The 20,182-nt window shown below is 39.6% G+C and overlaps 1 protein-coding gene across 1 annotated transcript; it reads left to right on the top strand.

Annotated features, from left to right (window-relative positions):
• Positions 1-3,396: 3,396 nt before the first annotated feature.
• On the top strand, positions 3,397-10,832 carry CCKAR (cholecystokinin A receptor). Its single transcript, XM_069854906.1, has 5 exons — positions 3,397-3,790; positions 4,552-4,803; positions 6,737-6,998; positions 8,620-8,747; positions 9,531-10,832. Exons 1-5 carry the CDS (start codon positions 3,670-3,672, stop codon positions 10,055-10,057), a joined length of 1,290 nt encoding a protein of 429 aa, XP_069711007.1. The 5' UTR covers positions 3,397-3,669; the 3' UTR covers positions 10,058-10,832.
• Positions 10,833-20,182: the final 9,350 nt, after the last annotated feature.

Consider the following 20,182-nt stretch of genomic DNA (forward strand, 5'->3'; position numbering starts at 1 on the left):
CAGGTAACAGCATGATTAAAAGTTTGGAAATAGAGAGTAGGAATGAAGGTAGGAATGAAAAGCAATCACAAATGGAGCCCCACAGGATGCTTTTCTACAGCTGCTCATCACTTTCATAAATACTCCAGAAGATTGGATGAGGGATGAGGCAAAAGAGTTTTCTGTTAAAGCTAAGTCATTCAAGGAGAAGAGTAGTAAGAACTGACTTTGAAGAACTGTGGAAAACTCTGATAAAATGGGAAAATAAAAATCACTACAAAGTAAAAAACAATTATATTTTTTCATCAAAAGTGTAGGTCTCTAATCAAGGTATTAGTATGTAGGAAAGAGGCTACAGAACTTGCGGTAGGTTCTGCCATGAAAACATCAGTTCCATTTCAGTAATCATAAAAAAGGTAAACAAGATTACAGGAATTCTTAGGAAAGGGACGGAGGAAAAAACTCCGTGAAAACTCAAATGCCATTATTAAAATTCTTGACTCGTCTATATGTGTTAGCATCTTTGAAAAACTGCAGGATAACTAGGAAAGATTTTAGACCTGGGCCACGATACTTACGGAAGGCATGAAACTGTTAAACAAGGACTGAATAACCAACATGATGTTCTTCAGATATGACAAAATCATGATAGGTACAGAGAAGCTGACTTCAGAAGGATAATTCAGTCTCTGCCACACTACAGGATACAGTACAATAGCCCAACGTAATCTCTTTGATTGCAATGATCACCCTAATCTTGTGTTCCCTCCTGATCACTGTGTCTCCCCCAGAGTTGCTGTAACTTCCCCCATATCGACATTCATTCTGTTTCTTCTCTTCTTTTTAACTAGGTCCTGGAGACTTCATAGAAGACACTATGCAATACAGTAGCAAAACTGGAAGTCCAACAGATGATGAGAAGTTCACAGTCTCAGCCTATATGTGACAACACAAATAAAAGTGAATCTCCCTCTTTAGTATGAAGTTTCTTCCCCAAGGTACAGAAATAGTCAAGCTGTAACTCATCAAAGCATCAGCTGTTAACCCCTTACCCCAAAAATACAGCAGTAGAACCGGTATAAAACCTGTAGATTAAAAGTGAATTAAGAGAGAATCCAACCCCAAACAGCAACACATCTATGGTAAAAGGTAATAGAAGAAACACTCCTAATGTCAGCCATTCAACACAACTGAAACTGATTTCTCTAATGCAGATCTAATAGAAGGTGCCAGGAATCTAGAAACATCTCTTCCACATTAAGAAGAAGCGTAGAACAACAGTTAGACATCTTGCTTACAAAAAGACTCTTAACTCCATTACGGGCTACTTAATTCAGTAAAGGAATTGCTAAACACAATTACCCAGCCCGTGTTTTGCAGCAGGTCAGACGATTATAGTTATAAATAATTACAATAGCTTCTTTTGATAAGGAAAGGTCTCAAAGCTCAAAATTGTTCAGACTGAATGCCTCCATATGACAGAAGAAAAATGTTCTAAAATTCAAAGACTTCACTGAAGTGAATCATACAGATATAGAGAGCAGGATCCATATCTCGAGTGTAAAGGATGCTACATAAACGCAGCCATAAGCCACAAATCTTGTTCTGAGTCGGCTTGTTGTTGATTTTTCTTGCACAGAACATCATTTTCAGAGGAAAGAGAAGTTGTTAACTGGAAGTTAATGTTAGAGTATTCTGCATCTTCTTGTTGTCTATAAAGAAGAGCAAAAAAGCCACCTAAGTTCGGCAGTTCTTTCCAAAATGCATCCATTGCTTTTTCTGCACACGACAACTACTAAATCAGCACCTCTATTGCCTGCCATTTCGGCTGTTTGGGAATATTATAATAAATTGTAATTTTCAGAGATAATTCTGAAAGTACTGGAATAATTCCAAATAAATTCAAAATTAAAACAGCAACAAACATTTTCTATGTATTAAACAGGGAGCACTTGTCAATTAATGGAGAGATTACTTCGTCATCAATTTAAGCATAGAAAATATATTAAAAAATAAAATTGAATAAGGCACTAAGAGAAAAAGGGGTTTTTGGAGACACTGGTACTTAATGTTGAAGCTTATTGCTCAATCAATGCAAAACCAGAAATATATTTTAACTTTTACTTCTTTAATATTTTTTTTCCCACGTTGAGATTCACAAGTGGAAAAATAATCCAGAACCTGTAATTCTTGATTAATTTCCTACCAGTACATTATACCCTTGAAACCAGAATTGATTCCTGCAGGGCTGAACGTTTCTTTCAGATGAAAGGGTTGCGCTTTGTATACGTATGTCAGATTTGAGTTGTTTCACCTCAGATTTTTAAAACCTGCGAGAATTTGTAAAAAAAAAATTAAAAAAATGTAATTAATCTGCTAAAGAAAAGATAATTTAGAAATCAGAAGTCTAGATGTAACTCTTCAGTCTGCTCTCCTATGTACCCATTTCAGTTAAGGGCACTATAAAGCAAGGCTGGCAAGACTGTAAAAGAAACCCAGGACTTTCGGTCTGTTTATATCAACTGTGAGAGGTCCAAACCTATTACTGGGAAACTATTATTGCTCTGCCTACTTAACTAGAAGAGATTTTAAACGTGAATTCTGTTTTCAATTGAGTTATAGCAGGTATTCATTTACAATATTAATTTACATTTTTGTCCATAAACAATCCGTATACTGGGAGTTAACCGCCCGTGACTCATGGAAACACCAGAGAGGATGATGTTTATGTATTCAAAAAGCAGAACTCAGAAGAAAGAGTTTCTTTTAAACAATCAAGACTATTGCGTTTTACGCTCGTGCGTAACTAATGTGCCGCAGTTTGTCAGTTCATGTTTGCATTCAAGTCATATGCAAGTCCTTGTACTGAGAAAATATGTAGGCTTCTGCTTATATTAACCGACAGTTCTAAAATCATACTTTCATAAGATTTGATCCAAGAATACTGAAATTAGTACGTCCTTCTATGAACCTACTGGGATTTGGATTAGGCACTACCAGTGCTTTCATATGAAGCTAGTACTTCACCAAATGAATAAACTTAACAGCTCTTGTTTTTCTGAGCATACACAGTCTTCAGTCCGCTGAAAAATATGAAGCATCAATTTCATGTAAAGCATGTCGAATCTTCACTATGTTTTTCTTTTCTGTGTCCTTTTATTCAGCTATTCTCATCATTTTAAATGTTGTTCATTGAGAGAAAGATTTATCTCTCTCATCGCTCGCTGGTTATGATTTATTTGCAGTGGCAAAACAGGCTCCCTCTGAGAAATATTGCAGAGATGTGACTAGAAGCAATCTTGCAAGGGGTTAATGCTGTAATCTTTTTCTAGCCTATCTATAATCCCAACGGTAGGCCGTAACAGAAGAGGGTGGATCTTAAAAAGTACCGGAGGGGCTGTGTGTGTGTGCGTGGATGTGGGTGCTTATGTGTGAGTGTGTATGTGCACACATGCTTTGGTTTTCCGAACTGCCTTGTGTGCCCCTGGAATAAATCTTGTTCAGCCTGAGCAGGGCTCTGTGTGCTGGGTGTCCCTGACAGGAGAGTTAGAAGAGCTTCCTTGCACAACTGCCTCTCTCAAATTTCTCCTGAAGATTTCATTCAGAAATGTGTTTCTTTACTGAAGGAATGGGCAGATAGTTACAAAGTCACCCTTTTCTTCATGAAAACTAACCTGTGGATACTGAAGGATGGAAGTAGTTGATGCTAGCTTCCTCGGGAATGGCACCAATATTACTGCTTTCCTGTGTGATATCGTATTGGAAAATGAGACTTTTTTCTGTGCGGATGATCCACCTTATCCTTCTAAAGGTATGTATAGAAAAATAGATTTTTTTTTCAGGCACTTTTAGTTCTAACTGGAAGTAGAGGTAGTTTGGAAAGAAACAGCTACACAAGGCTTTTTCTGTCAGGGAGTGCAAAACCAACTGCTTGCTGATAAGTTGAGATGACAAAAAGGCAGGAAATAATTTAGCATGTGCTGGTTTTCCAAGTCAAAAAATCAAATAGAACAAAATCTTGATATAATTAAAAACTAAAACAATAGTATTATTTGGCACAAAATGTAAACAGCTCTGATAAGGACTCGGAGAAACGTAATTTTTACTCTTTGAGCTGTTCAATAACAGTGGAGTTATCTGATCTAATATTGTGTAGGAAATCATTTGAATATGAAATTACAGCACTCTGAGGCTGAAAAAAAGTCATCCATGTATTAAAATATTTTTGATTGCTGTATCATTTCTAAAGGAGGAACTCCCATGGTGAATGAGTGGTGCACACTAAGTAGTGTTAGCAGAACATGCTTTTATGAAGTCGTGTTTGGTTCTCCAAACTGATGTTGTATTGCATATATTGTGTTTTAATGTTATGCAATTCAGGTAGGTCAGAATAAGTTTAAGAATTTCAGAACTTTCAGAACTGATTTTATATTGGTGTAAAGACATAAACCTTAGTAAAACCGAATACAGAAAGGTTTACAGAAAGTATTTACTTTCTGATTAAAGGATGAAACAGACAGGTCTGTGATCTGTATATTGCGTAACTGATTTTTATCTTGTGACAATTTTCAGATTTGCATCAGATAATTCGGATTCTGCTGTATTGTTTGATATTTCTGCTCAGCGTTTTGGGGAATATTCTGGTAATTACAGTGCTGATAAGAAACAAGCGGATGAGAACAGTCACCAATACGTTTCTGCTGTCACTAGCAGTCAGTGACCTGATGCTCTGCCTTTTCTGCATGCCTTTCACCCTCATTCCCAACCTGCTGAAAGATTTTATTTTTGGTAGTGCTGTTTGCAAAACTGCCACTTATTTCATGGGTAAGTCTTGGAAATTTATACTCACTTTGAAGATCAACTAATGAGATCAGTGAGAAGGTCAGTAAAGACCAGTAAAAAAGCTCTTTGTTTCCATCTGCCATCAGTTACCAAAATCACAAAGAAACAATTCCATAGTGCAAAATATTTGTGGTCCTAGTTTCCTCAGTATGATCCAGCAAAAACATAGAGGTGTCACTTAATTTTAACAACACACAGAGGTGTTTTGCTGGATCAGGCTAAGTGAGAGGTATGTTGCGTGATGAAGCCTTAATGAGGAACTTAGCACACGCACTCGCTTACCTGTTGCTGACAGAATTAGTAGGTTGTACAAGCCTCGTAATGGGCAGATTTTGCCCACAGGTTTTTGGTAGCAGTGATACATGGAAAAAAAATAGGCCAAAGTAGGTGTCGCTTGTGGAGATGGAAGTTAGAGGAAGCACTTTTTGAGAACAGAACAGATATAGTCAGAACTCACTAGGAGATCACAAAATACAGATAGGCATTTTAGAGGTTGCAGCGCAACTTTTATATGCTGTGCTGTACCCTCTTTAGTTGTGAAGCCAGGAGTTTCAAAATGCCGGGGCTGTGTCTGTCTGCGTCAGTGATTTTTTCTCACTTCCAATACTTCTTGTGCATTTGGTTGTTTAAAAAATAATTGTGTAAGGTTTTTGCTACTTTAAGAGACCTTCAGTTAATTACAGAAACCTTAGGTCCACTTTCAACCTGTGCCCTTGAGAACTTTGATGTAAGAGAAAGTACACACCTAAAGCGTGTGAATGGGAACACACTTATCTTTTTGTAGACAAAACCAACAAAACTAAAGGCCATGTTTAAACAATTATAAAAAATTGCTGCCAGAAATGCCATAAAACATTAATGAAGCATCATCATCTTTCTCTTACTTCACAGTGTGTAAATTACTTTGTAAAAAAAATCCAGTGAAATATTTTTGAACACAAATATTTTCATTATGAAGGTGTTTTATTTATAAAAGTCAGAATGTGGCTATTTCCCATTAGCAGTTCTGATTAACAGAGGCTTCAACTGACATCTATTGTATCACCTATGCTCTTAATCTTTCATCTTAAAATGTAGGAAGCCTTCTTTAAAATGAAAGATAATTTATGTAAAGCATACTGTAAAGATATTGGCATCTTATATTTTGACCTATACTAGAACATTCACAAAGATCATTTAATGAAAGCTCATTTAATCAAGGAAAAATTTGTGATAAAGCTAAGAAGAAATATTTTTAATCTTGTGGTGATAAACTGGGGCACCTCAGAGACAGAAATACAGACGTTACATTTTATAATGTATGAACAGGAGAATTTAAGGACACTTGGAAGGACAAAAATTCTGCTTCATGACTTCATTTCTCCTGCTTTGTAACTGCATCAGCATTTAATTAAAAAAGTTAAACACATTTAATTCTCTTGAATAAGAAAATCAGATCACCAGTCAAGCAGGATACTTAAAAAAAATTAAAACAATAGAAGAGAGACTATGAACTTGTGTGTTGAAAGACTAATGAACAGCATAATCCCACTGATTCCAAATGGTTTGAATTTCAGTATTATTACTTATGTATAAACCACAGCAGCAAAGAAATTAATTAGAAGGAAAAAATGTTTTCTTTCCCTGTTATCAGAATTTTGTGGTTTCTCAGAATGGATTTTCTCTCTTAGCTTTCTTGGAAATAGAGAAATGCAGACCAGGAACATTAGTCTGGAGACTCAGACCTGTTGCCCACGTGCTTTAACTTACGCAGTATGATGCTTTTATATATATTCTAAATTTCCTATATGTATTCTAAGTTTGCTATATTTTTAATTTTCTATATGCATACAGAAAGCTAGCAAAACTGTTTTAAAATAGCGTGAACCTTTAAAAGAAAAGAATAACCTTTTTTTTACTTTATATATACGTATAGGTGTCTCTGTAAGTGTATCTACGTTCAACCTGGTTGCCATATCTCTGGAGAGATACAGTGCCATTTGCAAACCTCTGCAGTCCAGGGTCTGGCAGACAAAATCTCATGCCTTTAAAGTGATTGCTGCTACCTGGTGTGTTTCCTTTACCATCATGTCACCGTACCCAATTTACAGCAAACTGGTACCTTTTACCAAGTATAACAACACCACTGCAAATATGTGCCGGCTCCTTTGGCCAAGTGATGCCATTCAGCAGTCTTGGTAAGACATAACTGACTGTTAGCAAATGCATCATTACCTGGAGGGAAACAGGATTTCATGGTAGCATTAAGCCTGTTCTCAATCAAGTATTAACCTACAGCAAACATTTACACTTCTAGCATGCTTATTTAAGAAGTTAAAAAAATATATATTTTTAAGCTGCTTGCATTTTAACACCTCTATGACTTTTTCCTCGTCATAGGAATGATGCCCAACTTCGCAATGATTCTCAAATTATGGTCTTCGGCTTTGATAAGCCCCTCCTGTCACTGTAAAGGAAGCATCTTTCATTCTCAAAGCAGGAATACTGCTTTCACTCATTATGTATAAACATAAAATCAACATTTGCAGAGAAATCCTTAATTTTTGAGGAACGCAGACACGTACAAGTATCCTTCTGTATGCTGCCTTGCCTGTTAATTTGTTTGTCTGAAGGTCCTATGAAGCAGAGAAGTAGAGTATGAGAACTTGGAAAGGTTGCAAAAGCCCTTTGGAGGCACTTATAGAACTGAACCCTATGGTCATTTATAGAGAATAGAATAAGAGAGATGAGGGGAGAAACAGTGCTCCAAGTCCTACACGCCCAGGCAGAGTAAGTAAATAATAGCACTATCAAGCAGCAGTATTATTTAGACATTGTGTCCTTGCACGATGACTAAGTGGTTTAACTGGCACTGGCAAGAAGTAAGATTTTTTTTTTGGCTACTGAAGGCCAATCGGAACTGGGAACAAGATTAAATTGTGCACCACTTCAGTGCGGTGTATCCACAAATACAGTGAATTTGTATTAATGCTTCTAGTAGTCTCAGGTATTTGCCAGTATAGGTACAGACAAGGAGGGAGGCTGCAGGGTGAAATTCTCTTCTCCGCGATGTCGTTGCAGATTCCCAGGTGCTTTAGTGAGTTTGCACCTGGGGAGCAGAAGAGACGTAGGCTTGTAGATGTATTTAAGCAGAATGATTTCCCCAGTTTTTAATCACATCAGAGAAGCTGCCTGGGAGAGTAACAGGTGTGAAATGAAGTAAAAGCTGCTTTCTTTAGTGAAGGGGTTGCCAGCCCTGGGATCCCTCCTGGAGGGCTCTGCATGGCCCCAGGGTGAAAGCCCAGATCAGGGCTGCTCTGCCCTGCCCATGTGCGCCACAACACTTGGCAAGTCAGATCTCACCAAAGCAGTGACTGACAGTACCAGGGGCTCCTTTGAGAATCAGCAGCTGCCCACTTGGCTTCTGCAAAGCCATTTTAACATCATTCAACACTACAGGGCATCTAACCTCATCTGGTTCCAGCAGAGAGCTCCCCTTCACAGGCAGGGACCTTCTGCCTCCTCTGACCGCTACAGGGCTGCCCATCACCTCTTGGCCTGCAGAGGTTGGGTGATGGATGTTTTGCAGCCACATTAGCCTTGTTCTTGCTGTACTGTCCCGGGGAAAGAAGGAAGAGAAGAGGTGGGAAGCTTCTAATTTCCAGAGCTATCAAAATGATGCTTTGTATTAGCATGAAAAAAAAATTAATTAAAATCTTGAAATCCTCCCCAACATCCACCAAATTCTCATCTGGAGAAAAAGGAGTTTTTCTGGGTTTGTGCTGTTCCTTGGTCACAATTTGTCTTTTGATCCTTTAGGTACACTTTCCTGCTACTCATACTCTTTCTTATACCTGGGATTATAATGATGGTTGCATATGGCCTCATTTCTTTGGAACTCTATAGAGGAATAAAATTTGATGCCAGCCAGAGAAAACCTTCACAAGGTAACAACATATAGAATCATAGAATAGTTTGGGTTGGAAGAGACCTTAAGGATCATCTAATTCTACACCCCTGCCATGGGCAGGGACACCTCCCACTAGGTCAGGCTGCACAAAGTTCCATCCAGCCTGGCCTTGAACACTTCCAGGAATGGGGCAGCCACAACTCCCCTGGGCAACCTGTGCCAGTGCCTCACCACCTTCATTGTGAAGAAAGAACACATTTAGCTTTGGTTTGGGTTTTTTTTAAGTTAGAGTTTTCTATTTGCAAAAATAATCGTTATGGTCAGTTGTGGTTGTGAACCTGCCAGATGCATTTGTTGATTGGAGCAATTCCATTATATACCAGCAAATAATTCCTCACTAATGACTTGTTTGCAAAGACTCTGAGTAGGATATGTTAAATTTCTAATTTGCTTATTCTAGAAACACCAAATTTGGTTTTTTTGACCATGGCTGAACCAAAATAAACACCAAAATAGAAGTTGACAAATTAAAATAAAAACATATGATTTGGAAAATTATCTTCAGTAAGTACTTGAGCAGTGTCCTTACATCTTTTGCATCAATTTTTATAGAGTTGAGTTATGAGAATATTGGGAGTCAGCAGACATAGAGAAACTGATATACAACTGACTTCGAATTAGGACAGTGCTTTCTTTGCAGCAGTTGTTCATCCGTGAGTTCTGTTATTAATTTAGACAGACTCCATACTTTGTTTTGTATTTTGAATCACGGCTCAGAGATACTTTTGCCAACTATTTAAGTACTAATTTATGTGTACAGAGAGAAAAATAAGTACCTGCAGCGCCAAATATGAGGATGGAGATGGATGCTACCTCAATAAAACCAGAAGAAAGAGGAAAATGCCATTGCAACAGCTCTCTGCTCCCGGCCATAGCAAAATAGAAAGGGTGAGAAGCAGCAGCTCTTCTGCCAACTTAATGGCCAAGAAACTCGTCATCCGCATGTTGATGGTGATAGTGATTTTATTTTTCCTTTGCTGGACTCCTATCTTCAGTGTCAATGCCTGGCGTGCGTTTGACACCGCTTCGGCCGACCAGCGTCTCTCGGGGGCTCCCATCTCCTTTATCCACTTGTTGTCCTACACTTCTGCTTGCGTGAACCCGATCATATACTGCTTTATGAACAAGCGTTTCCGCATGGGCTTTCTAGCCACTTTCACCTGCTGTGCTAAGCAAAAGCCCCCTGCAATACGGGGAGAGGTGGTTGATGAAGAGGAGGGGAAGACCACAGGGGCTTCACTCTCCAAATGTTCTTACATGCACATGAATGCATCTGCACCCCCCTGAGCTGCATCAGAAGAGGTTGCCAGTGGCCTACAGAAATTCGAGTATTTATCATCTGGTCTTGGAAAGTGACTGTGGCATCAGCCGAACATGATTTAGTTCTGAGGTAATGAAACACTTCAGCTGACAGCAAATGCAGTGAGAATTTTATGTGAAATGGATGCTATCGCTGTCTGAGCTTTATATCACTTTCCCTTCCAAAGTACAAAGGAGGAATAGGGCTTTTTGAAGACAAGGGACTTTATAGAAAGCCTTAAAAGATGCTCTATTTGTCATAAATTATCCTGTAAAAATTGGTGTCCTTCACATCAACAGTTTTGCTCAGTTTTTGACTGCAGTTCCAAGTGTCTCTTGAGGTTTCCAAGATGCTAATAGATTCCCCTCAAACATGAATACCTGTATTGCAATCTTCACTCGAGTATCTATGCTTTATAACTAAAATATTTTGGTTACATTCGTAGTATTTTTTCACATTATTTTAGCTGAGCTTATACATGTTGAGATCATCTTGATGTCACGGCCAATTAAAAGAAGAATTTTGGGGTGGAGATAACAGGCTGTCCATGTGAAAATAATGCTTCTAAGTAAAGTAATTTCATTTTTTTTAATAAAATGAAAATAAAAATTTGTGACTATGTGGATGGAATATATTATTCACTTAGGCAATCACCTATATTAACATAATTTCATGTATTTTTGATTTAAATAAACCCCAAGGAGCAAGCACAAAGAAGTAACTTTCTTCTGTGCAGCTGCAAGCATCCATGTGCACAAGCAGCTGGGTCTCATGTGAGCCCTAAAGGCTCATGTGGAAATTGTCACATTGGGAAACACAGGGATAAACACGCAGGATAAAGGTAAAGAGATGAATTACAAAAGGTGTAGGACTGAAAACATAAGACAATGGCCATGGTAGCAGAACACTTCACAGACATGTTTACAGTCACTCCTGTTTTGGTGCTGCCTACATGAAAATAGAAGCCATTAGGATGCAGAAAGGCAGAAACAGCAGACACAGCAAGTAAAGGCCAAAAGACTTCATCTGAAAACATAGTTTTTCTAAAGTTCAGAACACCTGTTTTCTCCAACTACACATACTTGTAAACAGGCTCAATGTAGAAAGAAAATCTGTGAATGATAGAACTATTATTGGTGGTTTACTGAGCAAGGGATTCATGCTCCTTCCTGTGCAGCACGTGGGGTAGCGTGGGTGTTTGGGTCATGTCCTTTGCTATGTGGTGCTCACCAGAAGTTATATAATTTATTTCATTTTGTAAAAATATCCTGTTGGAGATGCTTCTATCTTCTAGTCAATATAATTGAAAAAACTTGTTATGAGACAGAGATTAAATTTGAGCACAGTGTGGAATGTAGATGTGGATATTAAATAGAACCCTTCTCAGGGTTTTTAATCAGGAAAATCTGATCTCTTTACAGAATAATTTTAAATTGGAAATATAGTTTGAGTTCCAGGCACCCAGATCCATGTTCTGCACTCAGTTATTGCCTGAAATGGTTTACCCATACAACTTAGCACACAACTTTTGGCTATTATTTTTTTTGCATCCAGCTTGTCCACAGACAGGAAATTAAAAAAAAAGAATTCAAAGCAGTGTTTGTGCAATCCATAGAAACAAAGTTTTGCCTGCCCTGTTAATAAAGTAGCACTGCTTCTGGAACACTGCTGAGACTACTGACATCGAGCTGACCCTTTGCAAATACCCACCAGATTAAATTATGGTATTTAATTCATAACAATGAAATGAAAATTGTATTTGACTTAAGGATACAGGATGAGACCCTCTACAAACCTGTCCTGTGTGTTGAAACTGAAGGAACAACTTAGTTGCTTTTGGATTCATGTGGGAAGTTTGAAAGTGTGGCTTTATCATAGGCCATAGTCTTAAAATTTTTGCTTAAGTAAAAAACAAAAATCATATTTTAATAGTATACCGGATGTGAATATTGCTGACTACATGCTGTTTAGTGGAAGAGCTTATTTCACAGCTCTGTATGCACTTTAAAAGGCAAATTCCTAGATCTAGATTCTCTGGTACCTTTAGAGCCCACATAGTGGTGTGTGCGCCATTCACCTGCTCCAACCAATTTAGTCTGAGGATAGAGCTTTCAGATGAAAGGCAAAAGCTGTTTTCAACAATGCCTTAATCAGATCGAAGGCCCTCCCATGGCCTCCAGTGCCTGGGGCTGAAAGGAGCAAAGTCTCTGATTGATTCCCCACTTGAATTATCAAGGAACACAATTTGGAGGTGATGAAGTAAAGGAGGCAGGAGAAGATCCTGATGGAGCAGTGATCAGGTGACAACCAGAGAAGGGTTAGAAATGTGCTAGGAAGGACACCTTCCCACTTGCCCAGGGCTCGTTCTGTGCATGTATCATGCTCCATTTCGTACTACACACCTTTTTTTTTTAATAAGAAACCAGTGCATACACTCTTTGACCAGGCTCTGAAAGTCACAAGCCTTAAGCTAGATTTCATCAACAAGTAGGAATTAAATTCTAAATATTTAATAAGCAATCCAGGCATTTTGTCGTCTTCTGCACCTGTCTCCTAGCAGAGGAAATTTCAGCCTTTCTGCAACCTTCATGCATTTTAATGCCTTTTTCCCTGATCTGTGCACTGCAGAAATCATTGCTGCCTTTTCTTTGCTAAAGAGTCATGGAATCTTGCCAGCAACTTTAATTCAGATACTGCTATTAGTAGAAATGTACCTTCAACAATAAATATGAGTGGAATAAACTGATACAAACATAATATAAATTAAGAAGTATCCTTATATTAACATCATTAGATATTGGGATTGGGGGCATAAATCCTATCCCAAAAGTCTATTTTTACAATGGGTAGTACCTAAGGGTACTACATTTTCCCCAGATAGAGCAGACAAATAGCATTCAAATAATAAACTTCAGGTGTATAAAATCTCTGAAGTCTTTCTCTTCTTCCACTTTCTCCCAACTCCCACGCTTGTCTTTTTTTTCTTCCTTTGTCTTTCTCTTATCTGTTTTAGCTGCCTGTTACTGCTTCTTTTTAATTCCTTCCTCTTCCCCGTCTCTAGCTTACTTTACCCCCACCAAGAGTTGCTATAATAGATTTTTCTTTCCCCTTTTTGACAGGTTTATTTCCCTTTGAGATTTATTTTCCCAAAAAGCACTCTCGTCTTCATTTCCCCCTATCACTTCAGGCTGACAGACTCCTGGAACACATTACTCCAAGCATATGTCCTGCCCACAGTGCAATAGTTCTGCAATCACCTCTCACAACCCTACACAGAATCATAGAATCACTAGGTCGGAAAGGAGCCACTGGATCATCGAGTCCAACCATTCCTATCAAACACTAAAACCATGTCCCTCAGCACCTCATCCACCCGTGCCTTAAACACCTCCAGGGAAGGTGACTCAACCACCTCTCTGGGCAGCCTCTGCCAGTGCCCAATGACCCTTTCTGTGAAATATTTTTTCCTAATGTCCAGCCTAAACCTCCCCTGGCGGAGCTTGAGGCCATTCCCTCTTGTCCTGTCCCCTGTCACTTGGGAGAAGAGGCCAGCACCCTCCTCTCTACAACCTCCTTTCAGGTAGTTTTAGAGAGCAATAAGGTCTCCCCTCAGGCTCCTCTTCTCAAGGTTAAACAACTCCAGTTCTCTCAGCCGCTCCTCTCAGATGTGAACATCTGCGTTCACACATCATCTCTCAAACACTGGCTCCACGCGTGCTCAATCAGCAGTAAATACTAGTGCACAAAACCCCTCGTAGTACTAAGTTACACCCAAGTTCTCCTTTACTGTTTCTGTCGTTATTAGTTGCAATGTGTATTCTTAGGGCATGCTTCAAGGCAGATGCTGAAAAAACTACTAAATGCAGCAGTTGATGGGGGGGTCAAATTGAGGATATACTTCACTGTTGCCAAGGCAAAACACAGGTGCTCTGAATGAAAAGTGGCATGTGGATTTGGAACTGCAGCCACTAAAGTTTTACACCCCCCTTACACAAGTTGTGGCCTCTTTTCCCACACCACCAAGCCCTTTCGGGCAAGGCAGTGAGGCTCTCCAGGGTCCCACCTGCTCCTCCGCGCCCTCCTGCCACTGCCCCAGGGGTGGCGCAACCCATGTTCACACACCGTGGCTTGTCACGATGCTTTTCTGGCTTGGAACAGATTATTTCAGGATCAGACAACGCTGAAACAATACAATACTATACAGAAATATTGCAGCCAAAGCACAGCAAATCAACACACACAGGGTTCCTAAGAGCGTTTAGCAGGATTTCTCTTAGGAGCAGCAACTGGCACAGACCACGCACACGCGCACTAGGGCCGAGGGCTGCTCTGAAGGTAGGTAGATGCCTTTCCTGGGAACTCACAGATAGAGGCTGCCAGGAAAACGTGGATGAACAACTGTGTAAGCAAAGTGTAAAACACTGCTAGTGATTCTGAAACACAGATAATCTACGCTCAGATATACTCACACTATGCAGAGCCCAGAATGTGGCAGGCATTTACTGACCGCAGTCAAACTGTCCTGTCAACCTACGATTATGATGGTGAATGAAGCTTTAAAATGTTTTTTTCCTTACGAAGCATTAATCTTGTAAGTATTCATTCAGATACTGACAGGAATTTAATAGCTACCCGTCTCCTTTATTTTCTCAGATACTTTCTTTTCCATAGCTTATGTTTATTATATAAATCAAGATACACAAACTACGGGTGTCTTCAGATTCAAGGACTGTACTTACTTCCCCTTCAGTTCCTCAAGACTTCGGTAAACATGCTTCTTTCTTTTCCTCAGTCTAAACTGTGAATGGATGTTGAGCTAAACTTAGGGTTCCTAGTGGGAAAAAACTGTCTATTCTCAAAATGAAAGCAAAGAAAGATAAAAATTAATGGCTGTAAGTAAGAATTCATGAAAGCAGAGACTATAATGTTATCACAGCGTCAGAGACAGGGTGGCAGAGAGCATAAAAAAGTGGGAGCATTTTTGTTTGTTTGTTTTTTTACAAAGCATCTAGATTTTCCATTCAAAACATGACACAGACCAACCAAACCACACTTGACTCAGGGATGGATATAGGTCAGCATTTTGCCCACCCTCTGACCAGAGCTTTCCTGTCCATTTTTCTATATACATCATTCATTTCTGATAAACAGCTACAGCTTTTTATGCACAATCCATCCCTGCCTCTTCTCTCATCAGTTAACTCCACATCATAGTAATGCACACCTTAAAGATGCCAGAATTTCTGTCCAAGTGGTTTATAAAAAGACCCATTTTACCTTTTTATTTTTAATTCCTGCAATGCTTGTTAGGCTGCCTTGGGTACCTACCAAAGGAAAAAAGATGCAAAGGAAATGTTTGTGAATTGTAAAGCTCCTGCTTTATTAGCCTAATGGCAAATAATCCCTGCGAGGAGTTACTTGTCTGCAACTCTACAGATAATTATGGCATGAAGAGTTTTCCTTGGCTTCCACTCCCAGTTGTGCTCAAAAAGCACTAATTTTGAGCTTGTGAGATGTCATTTGTCCACCGTACTGTGAGATGAGAACAAAACATCTTCATTAGCACCAGCAGGTAGCAAACATCAAGTAAGAAGCATTCTGCACGGGGTAAACACCATTTAATTGATTTCCTGTTATTTTGGCAGTTATTAAAATGTTTTAAAATATCTCCTGATAGAATGAAGAAACAGAGCTTACACACCAAGCTTGATTTAAAACAGCAGGTAAATCATTGCAGAGCTCCTGTGAGTGTCGTACAGATACCAGTGTTACAAACCAAGCACGAAGAACAGTCGCACGTACAGAACCTAAATCCACAGTGAGGTCAAAGGGCTGCTCGGGAGCTTGGCTTCCCACCAGAGCCAATTGGGTTTTTTTTTAATTAAATGGACAGTGACTCAGGACATTTTTCTGAGAGTATTTAGCAACCAATAAGAAGCCTCATTCATGACCAAGTGAAGAATGACAGACAGAAGTGAAAGCACAGGGGCAAGTGCAATAAACGGATAACAATAACCAAAAGAAAACTGGGCAGCTGGCTGGGGATGCTGCATTGACTCCCACAAACCTGCCATGGGCCTTCTGACACCTGGGATCTTCACAGCTAAACTGAAGGTAGATGTGGAGCAATCAGAATTGCTTCCTTGCTCTGAAACTGGTTCAAAACTCAGTCCACGTCCCTTTGGTGGCATGTGGCAGTGATGCTGTGACTGGCTTGCTATTATAGCAAAGGAACGCAAGGGTACTAATGTCATGCAGGATACTCTGTCTTTGGAGTTACTTTTTCTTTTAGCTTCCCAAAAGATGGTCCTGCCACAGTCCACATGCAAGTAGGAAAAACAGCACTAGGGTTATGGTGCTGTGTCTTGGAGACAACGAGCTCTTTATTTGCAGTCCAGATGTGGTCAGTGTTCAACTAAGAAGAAAATCAGTAGTGACTAAAGCAAATTTTTGGCTATAAGACAGGTTCTCACAATGCCTTGCTTCTTTGGGACTGGAGATCCAGGAAAAGAATCCAGAAAACATATCTCAGTACCCTCGTGTTTATTAAACAGGAAACTTGTTTAAGTAGTGTCAACTGACTGAAGCAAACCAATACAGTGCAGGAGAGACTGTCAGGCAGAGCTGTCAGTTCCCTAGTATTTTTAATCTTTTAATTCCTTTCATATTTATTTCCTTTGTTTTTTCAGGCAGTGCAAAGTAAAAGCTGGTGGAAATTCAAAGAGTGTTTATTGAAAGGCAGTGCTTTCCAGAAGACATTGAAAGTTCATTAACATCCATTGTTACTCTTCTGCTGCAATAATTTGTCAAATATTTATTAAAACTAGGATAGACTTTCTTTGCTACACACTGAAGCCGAGATTGGCAAGCCTCCAGTCACCAAGGCTGCACAGAGAGGGAAAAAGCAAGCTGCAGTTGTATAGCTTTGTCCTTTATTTCTTTTGTGAGACTTATAAGAAATTAATGAGACTGGTAGAAGGCAGAATATTTAGAAAGACAGTGATGGAAGACAAAGCTGAATCTGATGCACTAGCAACTGGAAACATTGTTCTGTAGAGCCCAGACATAGGGCTGGGGGAGGAATGGAAGGAAAGGTGCATGGGAAATATTTCAGCCTTGTGGAGTGGGGGAAGAATAATGAGAAAAGGACAATGTGATCTTATCGGTGGAGAGAGAAAATCATTGCAAGCATCTTTTGGGTCTGGATTGTCAAGACCCTTTCGAGAACAAGAGAAATGGCAGCCGTGCCCTGTACATGGGGATAGACAAACAGGCAGCAGGATGGAAGGAAAAAAACAGACTTCATTTCGGGTACAAGCCCATTCATTTTCACCAAAGTTGAAAGGGATGATTTGAAAAGAAAACAATTATTCTGGAATTAATTTCTTTTCTACCAGCTTTGCATACGGTTTCGCTGCTGCTGAGATTCTGAGAGAAGCACAGAGCAGGCAAGGGGAGCTGGGGGTCCCTGCAGTACACCCCAGGCAAGGAAGCCAGATGCAGAAGTGCTCTCAGGGCCATAGCAAACTTGAAGCGCACAAAGCACTGCGAGCAAGCAGTCTCTGCTGCGTTACATCTGTAAGAACCAGGCCTCTCCCATGAAAGGAGTTTAAACCACACTGCCACAATATTGTTATGTTCTAGTGTAGCTGTCTAAGAGAATACTAACCCTGTGTTCCTCTAATGCCCTAAAGCCCCAGAACACTGTGCATCCAAATCTCATCCACCAGCCAACAGACCTCGTCTCTGCTACTACCGACACAGTAGGAAGCAGCCAGGGACCCTACACTTCATCAGAACTAGAACCAACGTTAGTTTCAGAAACCATGAAAACCAGTTGCAGTTGGGGAAGTAGAAAAACAACAGATCAAGGGATTTTAAAAAAAAGGAAACACCCCCCCCCCATCAGCCCCCTTCTCTACCCCAGAAGTGTAGTAATCGTGTTTAATAGTTACCAGTAATTGAAACAGTCTACTCTTCACTCACATCCTTTAAATGAACTTAAAAGACAGTGATACTCTTGATAGGGGGAAATAGGTATTGCCTCTCCTGCCCCATCATCTCCAGCTCACTCTTGCTAAAGCTCTTTTCCTCTGCGGGACTCGTCTTCATTCTGATGACCGGCAGCAGCAGCCTGTTATGCATCTCAGTGCTACCTGTTGTCTTTGCCAGATAATAACTTCCAAATCTACGTGTCTGCTGCTTAGACCAGAGTGCCTTGTGCATTCAATTATTCTCCCGACTCTACCAAGAGCAACCTTTCTAAATTAATATAAACTATCCAAAATGCAATTTTATAACTGATTCATGTTGCATCTGCACTCTCTCCAAATTTAGTCTGAATGTTTTCTAATCTACTACTACATAAAACAAACTAAAGAACTTCGATATTACTTCCATACACCTGTGGGCCCAAACGTAGCCATCTGTACAACTTCAGGCTCTGCTGCTTAGCCAAGAATAGTTATTTACTTACATTTGTCCTTGGTCCTCTCTGGAGGAACATATTTGTGCAACTGCTTTTGAGTACTTTTCTGTGTCTGTGAGACTCGCTCCACCTGTGCGATCAGTTATCGCAGATAGCAGTCAGAAGGGCTTTTGAAGAAGGGACACTTAGAAACACCTGCTTTTTTAGTTATGCAATCAAGTAACTTTACATCCATTTTTTTTTTAAGACTGCAAAATTTCATATCTGACTTGACTCCCCTTTATTTTGTTTCATAGCCCTAATATCACAGAAAAGACCTTTAAGACCAATGAGTCCAACTGTAATCCTAACATTGCCAAGTCCACCAGTAAACCATGTCCCCAAGCACCACATCTACTCTCCTTAAATATCTCCAGGGATGGAGACTCAACCCATTCCCTTTGCAGCTTGTTCCAACACTTGGCAACCCTTTTAGAGAATTAATATTTCCTAATATCCAATCTAAGCCTACCATGGCACAATTCAAAGTCATTTCTTCTCCTTCTGTCACTTGTTACTTAGGAGAAGAGACCAAAACCCGCCTCGCTACAACCTCTTTTCAGATAGTTGTAGAGAGCAATAAGGTCTCCCCTCAGCCTTCTCTAGGCTAAAGAAACCCAGTCCTCTCAGCTGCTCCTTGTAACACTTATTCTCCAGACCCTTCATCAGCTTTGTTGCCCTTCTCTGGACACGCTTCAGAGCCTCAATGTCTTTCTTATACTGAGGGGCCCAAAACTGAACACAGAATTCCAGGTTTGACCTCATCAGTGCCAAGTACGGGGGGACAATCCTCTTCCTACTCCTGCTGACCACGCTACTTGTGATTCAATCCAGGATGCCACTGGCTGCCTTGGCCACCTGGGCACACTGCTTAATAATGAAAACAGTTCAATTTGCTTTGAGCATGTCATAGCGCTTTTGCAGAGGACACTTCAAAAACTGACTAACATTTAAATATAGTTTTTAAAAGAAAGGAGCCTTTTCATAGGCACATACAGAATTAATTGAAAACCAAGATAAACATCAATAGCGTTAGTGTTCACTCTAACGCGACCAACTGCAAAGAATACACTTGTTAAAACAGGATGGAAGTACAGGTGAGAGAAAAAGAAGTTAGATTATAATATAATCTCAAACTGGTTAATGAACTCATCTCAGATCCCAGCAGATGAATGACAAAACTCAACTCATATTTCCTAACTGTCTTCCTCAAGGTAGCTGGAGGAACAAGCTGCAAACAGAGATTCATGTTATCATTTTTAAAAACTATGACCACGTGACATATTTAAATGCTCTCCTTGATGTGAAGATTATCCCATGCAGGCAGCAAGCCTAACATCAAGTGAGAGGAAATTATTTTTTTTTTTCTAACTTAACACATTTATATCAGTAGTTGACATCTGTTCTCTATAAGTTTACCTGTAAGTTCACACTAAAAAGCTGTGCAGAAGTAGAATTTTATCAAAATTTATAATTTCAAACTCTGAATTTTGAAGTAGTCTAGGATATAAAAACACTCAGAACAAGTTTTAGGATGAAACATGCTTGGGTCACGATAGCTCAGATAAAGAACAAGGTATCTGAAGACAGAAATACGAAACAATAAAACCCACATCACAGTTTTTCTTTGAACAAATAGTATAGA

This window comes from Phaenicophaeus curvirostris, chromosome 4 (genome assembly GCF_032191515.1).
Source record: "Phaenicophaeus curvirostris isolate KB17595 chromosome 4, BPBGC_Pcur_1.0, whole genome shotgun sequence".
Taxonomy (NCBI): domain Eukaryota; kingdom Metazoa; phylum Chordata; class Aves; order Cuculiformes; family Cuculidae; genus Phaenicophaeus; species Phaenicophaeus curvirostris.

Excerpts from the sequence above, each read along its gene's own strand:
- CCKAR (XM_069854906.1), top strand. The coding sequence starts at position 3,670 with ATGGAAGTAGTTGATGCTAGCTTCCTCGGGAATGGCACCAATATTACT. Across the intron at positions 3,791-4,551 it reads TCCACCTTATCCTTCTAAAG|ATTTGCATCAGATAATTCGG; the intron begins GTATGTATAGAA and ends GACAATTTTCAG. Across the intron at positions 6,999-8,619 it reads GATGCCATTCAGCAGTCTTG|GTACACTTTCCTGCTACTCA; the intron begins GTAAGACATAAC and ends TTGATCCTTTAG.